Raw genomic sequence first — 18,129 nt, forward strand, 5'->3', positions numbered from 1 at the left:
GGTGAAGTGCATTTGGAATTCCTTCGACTGCAACGCGCTTGCACCGGAACGATAACGAGCCGAGGCCCGGCGTAATTAAAGTCTTCGCTATCTTTAGGGCCTCTTCCTCCCGCAAGATACACTGGAATTGTTTATACCGGCGGCGTTTTCACAAATGTCCACTTGCCGGCTTGGCGCCCACGCGGCTGCATCTGTGACCGCGTTTCGAGAGGAAGAGATCACAGCCCCGTCTGCCGTCTGGCGACGCCAGGAAGATGGCACGAGGGTCAAGGAATATACATTCAAATGGCCGTGTCTCATCCATTATGAATCGTTCTTTCTTTCATTTATTAAAAAAATTCCGTTCCCGCCAGGGGTAGCTTGTATTCCGCCGATGCGGCCGCTCGAAGGGCTGATACAGCCTGGAGGACCAAGAAAACGCGACCCTCCAGACCTTTATTAAAAAAACAAGCAGGACTTTCTGCAAGAAATACGATTTCTTTACACCAATTTTCCACAGAATATGTGGGCGTCCTCTGTTCGGTTAGCGTGAGTGCAACGTAAACAAATGCGTTATGCGCGCGAACAATCACGTGCAACCTTTTTAAGTTTTGTTTCAGGGGATAGTTTATAGTTTGTACAGTTTACTCAGAAATCATATCGTATAAATTTATATATTGTTATGTTAGATAAAATTATTATGTAAAATTATAAATCATTAAATTTTAAATTATTAATTAAAATTATTATATAAAATTGTATGAGAGCGAAGAGGCAATTTTTCCCTAAGCAATGAATAATTACACAGCGGATCTTTATGCAAAGTAAAGATTATCCGCATCAATTGCAAGTGCAGGAACGAAATAAAAATTTCCGACTATCTCCAATGACTCCAATTTTCGATTTTTCTATACATGCAAATTGCACCTAGATATTTTTTCTCATAAAATTTGCAGTGTAGTTCATTTATTGTCCCCCTCAGGGTTACAATTCTGTGACAATCTTTTTCCTTCCGCCGCTCCTAACCTTAACCTAACCTTAACATAACCTTATCCTAACCTTAACCTTAACCTAAACAACTATATACACAAGCGAGAGAGAGAGAGAGAGAGAGAGAGAGATAAATCGTCGAATTTTTCAATAACATAAAATAAAATAAAAATAACAATATAAAAATTGAAATAATAGTAATCTCCATACATAAAATATATGAATTAAAATAAAAAATAAATTATCACTCATATAAAATCTGCAGTGTATAAATAATAAATATATTCTCGTGCCATGCTTTTGTCCGAGTGTCCGACGGAATGAATTAATTTATTCGTATTGCTCTATTTACGAACTACGAAGTATAAGTTCATATTAAGATTGTAAAGCAGCTCCCGCAGTCAACGATTAAACTCTTTTACATCTTTTCCAATATTAAACGCCTTTGTCCGCGGTATCAATTTCAAGCATGACAAGTTGCTTCTCGATTCTTACCCCCCTCTCCGTTGGAAGCGTGACAGAGACGCAGAGAGGTTATCCGACACTGCACTCATTACATTGTCAGTTTCCTTTTAAGTTAAAAGGAGGATCCCATTTATTCTCAAACATTGTTCCGCGACGCTCCGGGCAAACAACGAGTATTCTTATCGCGGCGCGGATAAGGTCTAGTCATTTTGAAACCGGCACGGAACACGATCGAAACAGCAGTTTATTTAACGATGCGCCTGACAATTAGTATCTGCTCCGTTACGCAGACTTCGTATCGAATTTTAGAGTTTCGGGAGTTGCTGGCCACGGCATGCATTCGTAAACAAATGTTATCTAATATTTCGATCAACCCCTGTGATTTACGTGGAATCGAGGGCGTTTTAAGTGCAGAAAATTTGCAGCATAAGTGTCATTTTACACCGATAACTCGTCGCCGCGCTCGAAAGAACCTGAGGAACCTCGCGAGCGTAATTGCGACCGCGGAGAATCCGTTAGCGAGACGCGACGAGATGAAAATCATCTCATTGGAAACGGCTGAAGCTAAAAAAATAAAAAAAAAAGGAGGGATTGTGACAAAAGCCTGGTTCAAACGCGTAGGCGGGGGGGTCCGCGGGGAAGATGAGCAAACAAAGCGGGCTGGACCGCTGAAGGCGTTCGCGAGCAGACAAATTAAATGTCGCGTTCATTAAACGGACATTCAGAAATGATTTGTTTGACGAGTGCCGGGCCGCTTCGAGGATCGGCAACAAAATGTCGTGGCGCGCAGGAAACAAACGAGAGAAAAGAGAGAGAGAGAGAGAGAAAGAGGGAGAGAGAAAAGAATAGAAAAGAAAAACAGGATAATAAAATACGCAATATACGGGGCGCATCGAGGCACAATGGCGCGACGTGTGCCCGGGTTCGTTTGCCTAACGCAAACGCGGATCATGCGCTTGAAAAGCGGAGAGGGATAAATACCCTTTCGGGCGGACCGATGCAGCACACGTTCCTGCCGGCCACGCGACCGCCTCGACATAAATTTCGTGGATTTAATAAAGATCCATGGCTTCTGGTTTTCGGGGGACCTCGGCCGCCATCTTTCCTCGCGCCGACAAAACGGTTTCCGAGAGCCCACGAACGAAGAATTAATTTCGGGACCGGGGAGCGGGAAAGAATTATTTGACATCGCTCCGGGCGAAATGTATTTCATCAGTCAAATTAATCGTCTGTCTAATTATAAGTATTCCTACAGTGGACGTGAAAACATTTTTTAGTAATCCTTTGGTCATGGACGAAGAATTAATTTGATGACCGGGGAACGAGAAAGAATTATTTGACATTGCTCCGGGCGAAATGTATTTCATCAGTCAAATTGATCGTCCGCCATTCTAATTATAAATACAGTAACGTCTCAATAATATGTGTGATCTACACTTGTAGAAAAATTAATCAACTTTTACCAACAGATTTGTCAAATTTTTCCAATTCACACGAGACCGAACATGACATAATTCGGAGCACATTCGATTCCGCAATTGGCAATCCTCCATTTTCCTTCTAAATCCTAAAGCAATACAACATGATTTCTTGTACTGCTTTGTAAAAATGTAATCTAACACTAGCCAGGTTTTATTATTAGACTAACGTCTTTTGTGCACGATAAAAATTTAATAGAATCGAGGGTACCTGAAATGCTCCGAACTGGTAACGCAATAAGTGTAACAAATTTACAACCGGTGTATGAAACTGTCGTAACAGGATCCCGTAAATTCATCGCGAGCGAAATTGTGTCGATTAGGTTTGTTCGACGCCAATGGGGAGGGTTAAACAGCGGCGCGTGTCGCGGCCCTACATCCGTGGGTGGCCCATCCTGAATGTTTAGAGGAAGTTTTCAATAATTTCCTATTGAATTTATTAACACCTACGCGCGCGTCTCTCTTTCAGGGACACGCGGTGCTCGAGAAAGAAAAATATTGTCCCGGCCGGTATCTCGCTCTGTTTTATTTCTGCATGTCAATAGATCCACGCCGCGTCACGTGTCGTGCCGGCTTAATTCCGCTTGTGAAATCCGGCGGAATTAAGAGAGCACACGCACGGTCCAGACAAGGTCCAGAAAAATCGATCGCAATTTCATTTATTTTTAGTCCCCCGGTGCATTAAGAATGCAAAAATCGTCAAAAGTCGTTTTTATCCTTCGAAATCCATTACCGTCCTCAAGGATATTCCCAAAGTAGATTTTACTAGAAAATATAACAAAAAAAAAAAAAATACTGATCGGACGCTAAGAGGGGGAAACGTTACATACTTTTTTCCACGATCGAACGCTAAGAAACAACAAATTAATTCCCCTGTTTGGACAGATTTAAGCCGGCCGGTAAGCTCCTTCTTACGGGCTCGCGATAAATCAAGGGAATCGGGGCCGGAGGTTCGAAGCGGTTGTACGACAACCATAATCGGAAGGGACGGTCGGGCAACAACAATCCGTTCGGTGGTCGTCGAGAGGGTTTCGAACGACGAAGACGATGGGAAAGAGGAACGGAAGAGGAGAAGAAATTTCGAGGGCGAACGTCACGTCTCTGAAAAAGCGAGACCGGTGTTTCTTCGGCCGGGAAATCCTCGGCAGGACGCAGAAACGTGACGGCATAAAAGAATGCGGGAATATCGAACGTGACGGAACGGCGTACAAAGGTCTTTTGAGACTCGTTTTCATTTCGAACCGGTGCGGAGCGGTGCGGAGCGGTGCGGAGCGGTGCGGAGCGGTGCGGAGCGGTGCGGAGCGGTGCGGAGCGGTGCGGAGCGGTGCGGAGCGGAGGCGAAAGGGAGAGGAGAGAACGGTGGAACGGAAGAAGTGCAAAAATGTATTCCATTACGACTGCGTGCAAGAATATCGCCCCGGCGGCGGTTAGGTCCTCTTCCCGAGTCACTCTGCACTCGACGACCGCCGGCACACCGAGAAAAATCCTTTACACGCCGCTCCGCCGCCATTTACACCGGTCCCTGATCTATTCCGGCTGAGAAAAAGCGACAATTGTCGTCTCGAATGCGTACACGTACACACGCATACACACACATACGCGCGCGGACGCACCGTAGCGGTGAAACTTTCCGACCACTTAAACGGCAACGGCGATTCGCGGATTTAAAGATAGACGACGAGACGCGCGGCAAAAACGACGCGGGCTGGAAAGCCCGTTTTCTGGACAATATTCCATTACTCGAACATTATAGGCGATACGAACAAATGTCTCGAGAGAACGTTGCGGGAGATAGGAGAGAGTACGCGATGACTCTGTTTGTTTGACATTGCAGTAACCTTGACAAACTCTGTGCACATTTGTGTACTTTTTAGGGTTTGATCATTCAGAGGCACATCATCGACCAGTTTAATCCTTTGCACTCGAAGCTATTTTAACTCCAAACATTTCTTCCGATCTTGAATATTTCTCTTCTATATATATATTTTTTTTTTTTTCGTGTTATAGGGGAAGGTAGCCTAATTTGGACCACTATGATATCCAAAGATTGCTGAAGTCTGTGAGATTTTGGATAGGCATCTTGTTATACGTAGATATAGACGAGGTTAATGCAATCGTGTTTACATTGAGGGAAGAGTTGTTTGTTTGACTAAGTAGAAAATTAGTTATTTCGACGTAAGAGTGAAAGCCGTTAATTCATCTAAACGTAAGTAATTGCAAGTCTTATTATATCATCACAAAGCTTACTTATTTATCTATAATTTGCAGTTACAATTTTGGGAGGTTATGTTAGATTTGGGTTTCTGTACAATATCAAACATTAAACATTAAACATTTGTTCGAATTGTCGTTAAGAAAACTAATGGTCCAATTTAGGAAACTAGAAGTTCAATTTAGGAAACCGGTTTCCTTATTTGGACCTATGACACGATTTTTATAAATTCATTTTTCACGATTATGAATGTTTTCTAAAATTTATTAGATGGTATTATTTGGAAGGTACACTTAGTGAGTTTCTTTTCTACCACCTAATTTTTACTGACACTTCTTATGTATCTGTATATACTGAAACATATAAAATTGGTCCAAATTAGGCTACCTTCCCCTACATACGAAAATGGAGCAACTTACTCGTACAATACTGAAATGTTTAGCGATTTATTAAACACAAACAAATTTAATAATGTAAAAAATATTTTTGATACAGCAATTTTTAATGGCGCCTTACAGCCGCCATTCGAGTGCTAAGGGTTAATTGTTTCACGTTCTATACTTATTAAACCTTTTACTACTTTCGCTGAACAATTTGTTGATAGGCAAATACGACTTTGAGTTTCACAGGATTCCAATTGCATATTTCAGTCGAGACTAATTACAGCCAAAAGCCGAGCACTCTTTTTGCAGCCACCGGAAATCGAATTCGACTCGCGTCGTCACTCTGCGGGCAAAATTTGATCGAAAATCGCTTTCCGCCGGAACCGGGCCAATAAAAAACAACGATTCAACGCGGCCACGCGACGAGCCACTGGCCAACTTATTTACCCAATCGCTAATTACGGTTTCAATTAGCTGGCTTCGTGATTCGCGTAATGACGCCATAATGGCGGCGGACGGCCTATTGTCGTTTAACGGTGGGTTCGCGCGCTGTAACAAGATCTTGGTCACAGCTTCCGCGACACATTTCCTGCAAAACAATCGACCATTTTTGCGAATTCTATTTATTTATACAACATTGACGATTCTTTGAAAAGTTCCATAACTTTTAACCATTGTGTCAATAATCGGACACCTGGGTATCCTCTTATAATTTCTTTTTATTACTTTAATATTGTCGACAAATAGCTAACATTCTCATGACAGTTACGTCCCATTTTGTTAAACATTTTCAAAATGAAAGTGTACGAATTCTGGTAGCGAACGCGATGATTCATCTGCTGTTCGAAATTTCACCTATTCATTCTTGCTATAATCAAATCCGAGCACCGGTCATCCGACACAAGACAGTACAGTGTTTACTTTATATATGTCCCAAATGCCTAAGCGATAAAAGTCCCAGAACTATCCCCACTGCCGCGGGGAAGAAGCTCGAGCTATAATACTCTAGGATTCTTGCTGTAATAAAATCCGAGAACCAGTCATCGAACACAAGACAGTACAGTATTTACTCTATATATGTCCCTAGCCGATAAAAGTCCCAGAACTACCCCACTGCCGCGGGCAAGAAGCTCGAGCTATAATACTCTAGGATTCTTGCTATAATAAAATCCGAGCACCAGTCATCGGACACAAGACAATACAGTATTTACTCTATATATGTCCCTGGCCGATAAAAGTCCCAGAACTATCCCCACTGCCGCGGGGAAAAAACTCGAGAGACCTGGGTCGCCGAGGGGTGTAAGGTCGCGTGGATCAGAGAATAGTATCTCCTGGCCGATATATGTCAGTGGCTGGACCTGGTTTGGACATGTTTCGAGTAGACACTGTTTGCAGGACAACATTCTCATGAGAACAACTTCCCATCAGAGTTACGTGAAATCAGCGAGCGTGTACATCATTGGGAAAGTTTCGCAATCCCCGAGCATCGCACATCCGGCGCCGGAGTTATCCAGGAGCCGATGACTGTCGTGTACACAGACGGTCGAATTCGTAACGACTCCATTCAGAAGTAACTCGATTTGTGGCCGGCATAAAGCGGCGACGTCAAACAGCTTGTTAATCCAGATTAAACGACGCCCGGACCGGGAAACGGCGTTTCTCGCAAAACCGGCTGCCAATTATTTAGCCGGTCGTTTCTCATGAATCGCTCTGGACCGCCATAGTCCGTTTTCCCCACCCTCGTTCGTCGGTTCCCCAGCACCCCCTGCATTTCGACGATCCTGCGTCGCTTCATCGGCCAGCACACGACTAACAAATGCCGCAACGAGACTCTCCCCCAACCCCCTCCCTCGCAACCCTTTCTCTCTCTTTTTATCTCTCGCTGGGTACAATAGTCAGGGCTCTCGCTACTTGTCGTTGCTCCTTTCAAAGGAAAACTCCGATCGCGCGCGCGCGCTGAAAAAAAGAAAAAAAAACCAACAAACCGAAACTGGTCTCGCGGCCCGATTGATTGGAATTTTGCGGTCGATCGTGATTAATGAGCGCCACCCTTTCGAGCATCTCTCCCTTGTTTTTTCTCTCTCTCTCTCTCTCTGCCCTTTTGTATTTTATTGTCCGTTTTGTTTCTTTCTTTTTCTTTTTGGGATTTTTTCCCCTGTTGGATCCCTCCTCTCTTTTCTTTTTTTTTATCTCTTTCTGTGTCGCAGGTAACGGGCCACTCTTTTTCCCCTTTGTGAAGGAGGAATTCGACGGAATTCAAAGAGTGTCCCTCTCTGTTTTTGGTGCGCGCGCGAATCCGACTGCGATTCATGGCGAGGGAGAATGGAGCCCTGGTTCATTGAGAATTAAGGGTCGTATTGATGGGGGATGCAAGCGGCTTGGTTGTGTTCTCGCTGCTACGCGATGGGAGTTTATATTGTCGAGTGGTGGTCGTTCGCGTAAGACTCGATTCGGCTGAATGAAAGAGGACTCTTGTTATCGGGCCTCGAGAGCTGGTTCCGCCTTTCGAACGGCCAAGTCGCCGATAAAGTGGTTCGGAAAAAAAAGAGGGGGAATTTCGGACTTTTTCTTTCTCTCTAATCCAAGTTCATTTTCAATCTTCTTTTGCGAAGATTGTGAAGCAAACCTGGCGTTTAGATATGTATGAAGGCTTGGACAACAATGGCACACGAGTGCACAGAAAGATACAACGAAACGGAACACTCAATAACTGGCTTTGCGCCAAAGTATTTACTGGATGGTGCAGACCTAAGCATAATACCCAAAGAATTGAAAAAAATCGAGGATAATGACACCTGGTGTAGGAATAGAAAAGTGGCTTTAGAGAATACTATAAGATCACATAATTATAATAAGAACTTATTCGCCAAAAATAGGAAAAACCACATATTCGACATTGGAGATTTAATATAAATAGACTAAATAGAAAGAAAATGGACAAACCGAGAATTGCGCCATTTGAAATAATCGACAAAAGTAAGTAATTTAAAACGTTCGATATCTCATAAGAAACGAATAGAAATCGATTTTAGTCACTATTTTAGGAACTGAAATAACTTTCATGCGATGCTGATACATACGTATTTCGCAAGTGTCCGGATACTTTCGAGCGGTAGTGTATCTCGAGAATTCACTGTACAAGCTTGACGCAGAGCACAGTGACAACAGTTTTTTCGATTTCATCAGTCGACGGATTTCTCGCAATCATCGAGCACTTCCTGTCCGAAAGAAAGGGGCCAAATCCAGACGTTGCGCGCGCGCGCGCGAAAGTCGATGATTAGACTGTCAGCGTCGGAGGCGGTTGAATGGCAACACGTGCTCTGTGTAAAACGGGATCATTCACCGGAGGGACATTTGTTCCGATGACTGGCGGACAGTGGTAAATTCGAACGAGATTTCCCGGGGACGTTCCCCCGCGGAATATGGGACGAGGAAATTTTCGAGTGATCCACATATTTTTCGAGGGTGGGGTGGGACCGGTGTGTTCTCCGTTCATCGGCCTCTCTTTCCCAGTTTTTCGTCCCCTTTCTCCGGGGCCATTGTTATCGTTGGGTTCGGCGGTATCAGCGGGCGAACACGAGCCAGACAGTTTCGCAGAACCGTCCGGTTCTGAATGATGGTGGTCGTGCGCGGTTAATGCCTGCGGGCCACGATTGTGTCGCAATTACGAGGAGTAGCGGTTGCGCCATCATGAAGATGTCGAAGAGAAAAATAATGGCTGGAAAGGAACGGGGGATCGCATTGTCAAAATTAATGGCCCGCGACCGGAAGTCTGCGGGAACCGCCGAAATTGTTGCAACCATGAAAATTTGATTCCTCCGCAGCGATTACGCTCCTGGGAGAAACGATAGCTCGCGCTGTCTTCAACCTCTGGAGGACTATGAATTTCCGAATGGAACGCACATACAAAAGTTGTTTCTCGTCTATGTCTCATTGGAAATGATTTGTATGCAACATAGAAATCGTTTCCATAAATTACTAGCGTCTAGGACCAAGTCAATATTCGTTTCTTCCTTTAACAATTTTAACGACCTTTTCATGACAAATATATGAGTAAGAGAAACACAAAGTAGTAAAAATATCAGGCTGTTTTAAAAATACGATATTTTGCGTGGCTTCTTAAAATTATTAAGAGAAGAAATATCTATATAACCCCTGTTTCTTGCAAACGATGCACAACATTTTTATTTTACATAAAAATCGGGCAGTCTATCGATGCCAATCGATGCGATTAAAGTTTTTTGATTTTTTTACTGTTTCATGTTTTATCTACACGTTTTCATTATAAATGCATAAAATCAGAACGGCTTATAGCAGAGCAACTGTTTTATCGTAACAATGTATTTAAAAAATAGTTAAGAGGTTCCGAATGTTGGCTATAAAAATTATTTTATTTATAAAATACACAAGCTGCAACAATACCGCCGCCATTGACTAATGAGCACCGCAGTTAACAGCGACTAAAGCTACTTTCATCGGGATCAATCAGTGAAAAATAATTTGCTGTCGTGGGAAAGTGTGTCCTTCGATCGTTGACGGAGCACGCGTGCAAAACCGCATCTCGAAATTGCAATTGGATCGAATTTGTCTGCATCGACCGCAACCCCACAACCACGGAAATTGAGCTATTAGCGAAACATTGGCTCCAGAAACAGTGCAAAACAGTTTGTTGCATTTTGTAAAACATATCGAGGATACCAAAAACATGTTTATCAGAGCACAGTATAACAATTTGTGTTCAACTCTCGTCCACTTTTCGAGTTGATTTAATCTAAAGGCTGAGCTCTGCTTTCAATAATAATTTTTCTCGTAAAAATATGCAAGTTAATTTAATGTATAAAGTTTGTAATTTTTGTATACGTTGGCTAGATTTTGTTCAGAATTGAATATATTTATTTCTTAAAATTTCCTGGATAACCTACAGGAATTATGCGAAAGAATTTCTAGAATTCGAGTCGCCGATGAGCTTCATAAAAATCCGGGTTTGTTGGGAATTTTTGCGCCAGGTATTTAAGATGGCGCCCGGAGATGGTGACAAAAAAATTCGCCCTGACTTTCGTCCCAAACTACTTTTATCCAGTTCGCGTTAGTCAGCTGAATTTTTCTGGCTATCTTTCGTTTATTTAAAACTTGGAAAGAAGATAGATACTTCCAAATAAAATCCGCTGTCTACTAACTATCGAATTGATGTCTGATTTTTTTCTTTCTTAGTTTCTATCGTACGCAATCGCGTTCGAATTAAAATTATTCTTCGCGTTAATTGCAAAGTAATACCGATGGATAGAGATAAGATGTTGAATAATGCTCGAGCATAATTTCGGGGAAAGTTTAGGGGGGCAAATTGCAAGCGGTTTCCCGCGGAATGATACGTGTGCGGAAGTTGACAAGTTTAAAAGTCTGCTTACGTGCCTCTCTCTCTCTCTCTCTCTCTCTCTCTCTCTCTCTCTCTCTCTCTCACTCTCCCGAGCAACTCGTCGCAGATTTCCTTTATCCTTTTTCATTCTTAAGCCCGAGGTTCATTTTAATCTCTCGACTGATAAGCCGAAAGTTTTACCAACGAAGCAATGCTCGCGTTCTTTCATGCTATCCCGTAGGAATAAACAACAGCAATATCTTAGAGTGTTTTATCTATCCCCGCAGCGTTTTACTTTACTTCCGTTCAAGTTCGCCTAAAAGTCTCTACCAGGCATTCTTAAGACTGCTATTACCCTATTTTATGTTGCTCCCTCCTGAACGAAGACACTGATTTTCTTCTTCATAAACTGCATACAACCTGTCCGCCAACTTTACATATCTCGAATATACTTTAGTCTTTAAAGAAAAAATCCAGAAAGTTCCGCACGAAAGCTTATACGCTTTGCAGCAGTTAAAATGATCGATTCTTGATTTATTATAAGCAGACTGCGGATTTTATGCGTTATGACGAAAGTTAGAAGATGACCAAACCAGTGAAAATATTTAAATTTACAAAAAATATTTTTGCACCTTAATAATAATTATTTACGAGAAGAAAGTTTTCTGTGACCACGTAAAAAATACTTCCGTTCGGTATATAAGAAAACGACGTAACAATTTCTGATAAGTTTATAATTTTAATAATTATGGAATAGGAAATGGAAGATCCATTTTTAGGTTAAGTTGGAAAATGTCTGCAAGCAAGACCGGCGTCGTTTAAATTCATGATGTTGTTACGGGTCAGTTAAAAATGTTTAAGACACTTTGACGACGAACAATACTTTGAACTGTCGTACATGAAACTATTTGAACGGTTTTAATTAACTGAAATCAAGTCTCCGTTCGTCGGAGTGTCTTCATTGTTTCGCAAGAAACAATCGAAGATTGCTTCTAAAGGGACAAGGGACTGAGTGAACAAGGGCCAACTGATTCGAACGCTTAAATTGCTTCCACGATATTGTCTCGTTTGTTTCAGATTCAATTACCTTGATTTTGACTTCTTCAGGGAGCACGACTCTATATTTATACAATAGAAAAAGCACTGAAATCGGTGATACAGTCATTCTCACACAGACGAACGAACTCGGTTTCAAAAGATAATACAATAACGTTTATTTGGTCAACAATATCTGCTCCTTGAATTTTCTCTGATAATAACAAACATCGAAATGCGCAACAAAAAACGGTGCTCCGAAATTCTGAGTATTAAATTAACGCCGTCCGCACAATTACTGACAATTATATCAGTAAATCATGTCGTAAATACTTATCTAGTTTGCAAGCATAAAATATTTCAATACCATAAACGCAATAAAACTTGATGTAATCTGACGTTCTATAACGTTACTCAATATTTGTTAATTTAGTTCACATTTAATCTGGTTTGCAAGCATAAAATATTTCAGTACGCTAATTACCTGATACTTAATTAATTGTACTGGTTTAAAAAATTAGTTTATGTACTCACAGTGTGCTCGGGTGTGTCATAAGCAAGGTTGTCAACGCCAGCCATTGTGCTTCTGAAAAATAAACCAATGGAAATATACATAAATAATGACAGTTTCAGTTAAGAAAAAAGTTGATTACATTTTAGATTTATTATTTTCCACCGATTTATTGTTAAATTCTCTAGACAAGATTGTCACAGCATATGCACCACCAAAGTGAATCCAATGCATTCTTCAAACCGTAAGATTATCGTCGAGTGCGAACGAACCATAATAGAGTTGATATAACAATCATACTAACAAGGTAATAGATGCCCCGATTAAATTAGTATGCACGACGTTGTGGAATGTCTTCGGGCATACCGTCTTCGGATTAAATTGAAAGCTTTTCGTCCTCCGAAAGCAATGTTTCAAAGAATCACTTCAAAATGGCGAAAAATTAACATTTTTTGATTGCATTTCGAACCTGGCAAAACTCTACGCACAATAAACAAACATTTCAATTTCATAATAACTACAAAACTGACAATTCCAAGAGTTGTCCATATTATGAATTTCAAACTGAAATACCATTTTGCATTGAAACTTTGTAAATCTACAACGCAGAAAAATTAAAAAAAACTCGCAAAGTGAAATCTTATTTTGAATTAAAACTTTACAGATTTTCAATGTGATGAAATTTTAAAAGATTATGAATTATAAACTTTGACAGTATTTTGTAAAATTTAATTTCTAAACTAAACTTTGTATGATTTTAGTTTCTCTAAGTTTACAAAAATGTGCACAAACTTTTACAGACCAGTTATGCTCGACGCGACAACTTATAAATGCTGCCCTAGACATTTTGTTGAAAAATGCATATGTAAAAAAGAAGTTTCCTATTGTGATGACAAGTATAGTGGTCGATAATAATCAGACCGCAAGACAAGGTAATAAGCACGAAACTTTCACTATTGCCGACATCTTTAAGTATTCATTGCGACGTCCAGTAAGGACACGATGATACACGTTGCAATTAGGCGTATCGGACGGTGAACGAACGAGCGAGAGTTACGTTTTCTGCCTCGAACCTATAATTTCTTTTCAACTTTAATTGTACGTTCTGCGTGCATAGATGCACATGTGCAATCGCAGTGCATGCTTCCGGGTCGGGAGCTCTTTTTGTGTAATCTGTGCTGTACTGTATCATGCAAAATGAACATACATCTTTTATGCAAATCCTGCTTAATCATAACGTATTGTTTCGTCAGCCAGTTATTACCTGAAACAATCTAGAAACCCAACCAACAAACCTATAAAGTAAATTGCAATCCCCGATTGTAATTTTCTTGAATATTTAAACATTCTATTTTGTATCTACACATATTCGTGGAACAAATATTGACCTGAAACAATCTAGAAAACTAACTAACAAATGTATAATTACATTCCCCAATTTTAAGTCCAATACTCATAGAATAAGTATTTATATAAAAATCAATTAAATAAAAGCTTTACTAGATAGTTCTTACGATTAGTATAATAAAATCTATACTTTTGAAATATTTACTCCATTCACTTTTATTTCTTGTAATTTAATTTGCAAATTTGCGAACGTCTGACAACAAAAATTAAATATTTGCACTGATAAATGCCCCCCCTGTTTCATACTAATTCTGGCAATTCTTGAATCCACAACAGAAAAGTCTGCAGTCCACCAGAAAAATTAAAATAGTACACAAGAAAATATTTGCATTAAGAAACACCCACTCTGTGTGATATTAATTCTGGTAATGTGATCTACATGGCAAAAGTCTGCCAACAAAAATTAAACAGTAAACAAGAAACTGTTTGCACCCCGCAAACAAGTAGATCACTTCAAAGACGATGCTTAATTAAAACGATTCCCGTGTAACAATTTAATCATTGTCGTCCGCCGTCCATTATGATAATGTTTCGCCGCCGTTTCATCTTTATTTGTAATTATCGACAGACACACGAGTCTCAGGGAGTCGACGCCGCTCCCCGCGAACCATAATCGAGCTTTTGACAGCGATATTAGCTCCGACGATATTAAGCCTATCGCAAATGATCTACCATTGTCGGTCGATGTTTTAGAATTTTAGTGCTCGGTTTTCGCGGAGAATTCGCATGCGTGCTTTATCGCGAACTGTTAACACCATCCGCGCTGCAGGAGCTCTGCTGACAGGACATATTTATTTATCTTCACACACTGCGCGTTATCCTTGCTGCGACACTGTTTCACGATTAGGCAGACGTGACGCATGGTCAAAACCGACTTCCTAGATATATCTGTTGACTCTGCTCTACCCTACGATTGTTTAACCATGTCAATCGTCCGTGACCGAGCTTTCGTTTTTGATCATTTTTGTGACATCACTTTGGAATATACCTGTACTTTCTGTAAACTGTTACTTCACTTTAAAATAATTTTTCTGTTCATTTAAAAAATAATTCTAGCCTCAAGATAAACGTGTAGATTTGCTTCACAAATATTTTGTATTGTTAGAATTATAATTTTGTTCTTTATTTTAGACATTTTCCATATCATAAGGTTCCTCAAATACTAATAATAGAAATTAGAGTATACTGCGGACTTCTATGCATTTCTGGCACGTGCAAAATTTTAAAATACAAAAAAACGACATATATCGATCAAAACTGATAATATTTTTACTTAGTTAATGTTTAGGCTCCCTAATGTGAATATTTACCGAAAGAAAATTTCCCCACGAAAGCATTTCAACTCTTAATTGTTACACACCATTAATTATTAACACACCATTATAAAATTCTGCATAAATTCTCTCAGATACCTTTAAACGTATAATTTGAGATTAAATAATCCAAATGTTCTAAGGAAGTTCCAAAAACTTGATATTTGCAATGATTGAGTTTACAATACAGTAGCAGAAGTTAATTTTAATTTTGTTGGGGTCATGTGAGACCCCGGTGTACCAGTTAAGGGTTGATATTTGATTGTCTCAAAAGTTCCTTTGGTTTTCAATTAACGCGCACAATGCAAGTTCGAGGTAATTATTTTCAGAAAGCACGATTAAGCAAAAGGAATCTCGGAAAATAATAAAGCGAATGATCGCAACGTTTCTATATGCTCGTGTTATTTAACAATGTTAAACATATACATTGTGAAAGAAACTTTTGTGATACGTTTCGCGCGAAGCTCGTTTAAAATGAATACTTACCAGAATCGGTTGTCAAGTGTCAAGAAACTTGAACTACCAAAGGTGACATCGTGCAAGATTCGATCCGCTCGGTTGTCGTTGCTGAAGAACACTGTACCGCCCATAGCATGATAGCTGGTGCTCCTTGAATTTTCAGGGTGCTCGTTAAGGCGGCAGTCAAATGTGATTGAAATTTCCGCGGCGATGCTTAATTATAGCACACGCCCGCCGCGAGCAGATTGCCTCGTTAATTAATTCGCGTCCGTTACGTTTCCTCTTCTTTTACCACCGGTGATACTGTTAATTAACCGGGCCGACGCGACACCAAGACGTCACGTAATTGGTGGGCCTTGGCCGCGAACGTTTAACAATCTCGAAGCGAGTTAATTGTTCCGCCGATTGTCCCACTGGCCCGGCAAGAATTTCAAATTTCCCTACGTTTTCCCGCCGCTTTCGGCCACCTTGTTTTTCTGCGGCACCGTCGACTTTGCTCTTCGACTCTTCTACTTCTTTTTATTTTGAACTTGTTCCTGTCAACTTAGTCGAAGTAATTATATTATCTTTGTTTATTCGAGTCGAAGTATACTAAATGAAATTTTTCTATATATACGCAGTTAAATAAATGAAATACTTTTATATTTTCTGCTCTTCGACAAATATTTAGCTTCCCTTTTCCTTCGTCGTGAAGAAGTTGCTTCTTTTGTGAACTTGAGTAGTCGCATGAATGTAAATAATTATTATTAAATAATTTCTAGGCTATTATATTTTCGCCTCTGAATTAAGTTTTTTTTTAAATATCTTCTTGCCTTATTTTCTGGAACTATTTCGATTTTGAAAAAAAATCATCCTGCGTGCCCCGTTTCATTTTTGGTTCCTTCAGTCCATTTGTTTCACAGAAATTATTTAACGTCCTCGTGTTATCTATTCTCGAAAATGGAATATTTGATAAGCAGACGATGCGCCGTGCTTCGGTCGTCGAATCACTATAATCTCCGCCAATATGGAAAGCCGATGTCGTAACTCCGATCGATGAAAATGATCGAGGCAAGCCGGTCTCTCAGAACTGTCCTAAAATGTTCGCAAAATGTCTATGAATTTTGGATTTTACTATGTTCCTCGGTTACTATGTTCAATGTTTACGATTCGAAACTATAATTAGTAGACTGCGGATTTTATGCATTTATGGCAAAAATAAGTAGCTGTAAAACTGTGAAAACATTAAAATAATTTTAATAAAATGCTATTATACTATTTTCAACCTGTTAAATATATTAAGAAGAAAAATAAATTTTTAATTCATTACATTTCGTTGCAATTCAGATGGAAAGTACGTATTTTGCATAAAAATCGGCAGTCTAGTGATTAGATTGATAAATAGGAAAATTTGGCGTTTGAATGCAAGAACAATTGAACACCGTTGTTTAGTATAAAGTTCCATAGGTTGTAGATCGTAGCACAGTAACTTCAAATTGTTTATTCATATTCTTGGTGGCACAGTACCCTCCTTCGAAGTAATTGGAAAGTAGTATACAGCCTTGAAGAAGACGGCGCGGAGTACGTTTTCACACGGAACCGACTATTTAAGGGTGAAGGTCACGGGAGCAATCGATTATGATGTTCTACAACTCTGCTCTGCTCTAGATCAACAACAGGTTAGACCACATTGTAAACATACTCGGCAGGTGCGCAGAAAGTGTCCACTATTTGTCCCGTTCGCTTTTTCAACATTCTGTTCCTTTCGTTCTACTATTTAAAATTTTAATCAGAGTTACATGGAACACATAATCAAAGTGTGCTTTAATATTCGGACAAAAATAGACTCAGATCTAGAAACTTGGCAACAAGTACATAATAAACTTTCTTGTCGATTGTACTGTACAATAATTGCTAAATCACTTTAAATAACCTGCTACAATTTTACACTGTTAAATTTTATAACAATTATTGCAAAACATGTCTCCTTTTTCCTTTCTAATTTTGGACATTCAACAATTCCGTAACACAAGAAACTTAATTGTTTGATCACATATAGCGAAAATTGAATTTGCGTAAAATGACATTTCTCGTGTACACCAACAAATTAATGTTTTCATCACATTTTTAATATTGTAGCACTCGATCTTGCACCGAACACGCTGAATGCATTCCACGGACTAACTAAAGTCTGCGACTGGCAATGAGACAGTCGAGACCGTTCGCATAAGCGTGTACAATCCTTGACAGTCTCGAGATAATAATACAGCACGTGATTAACACGATTTGTGAAGAAAGCTTTACCTGTTTGAACAAACGCCACAACAGAAATGTCACAAACGTACCATTCAGCAAACTAATCATTTTTCTTAAAATGATCCTAATCGACAAGATACCTGTGCCTAGTACATATAAATAAAAAGCAAAGAAGTCCAAAATAAAACATAATACAAGTAAAGAATTATTCGAAAATATTTAGACGATGCACAAAATCTTTAAACGACACTTTCAAATACAACATTATACAAAGGAGAATTTTATATTTCTTCTAACATACAGTATACA

General features: G+C 39.8%; 1 protein-coding gene across 1 annotated transcript in view; it reads right to left on the bottom strand.

Moving 5' to 3' along the window:
• Oatp26f (Organic anion transporting polypeptide 26F) overlaps positions 1 to 15,707 on the bottom strand; it is a 52,896-nt gene extending 37,189 nt beyond the window's left edge. Inside the window, exons 1-2 of the mRNA XM_076806452.1 lie at positions 15,613 to 15,707; positions 12,430 to 12,481 (exon numbers count right to left, since the gene is read on the bottom strand). Coding sequence (XP_076662567.1) covers positions 12,430 to 12,474 — 45 coding nt within the window. The 5' untranslated portion in view covers positions 12,475 to 12,481; positions 15,613 to 15,707. The remainder of the gene's footprint in view (positions 1 to 12,429; positions 12,482 to 15,612) is intronic.
• Between the last annotated feature and the right edge of the window lie 2,422 nt (positions 15,708 to 18,129).

Source organism: Halictus rubicundus, chromosome 2 (assembly GCF_050948215.1).
Source record: "Halictus rubicundus isolate RS-2024b chromosome 2, iyHalRubi1_principal, whole genome shotgun sequence".
Taxonomy (NCBI): domain Eukaryota; kingdom Metazoa; phylum Arthropoda; class Insecta; order Hymenoptera; family Halictidae; genus Halictus; species Halictus rubicundus.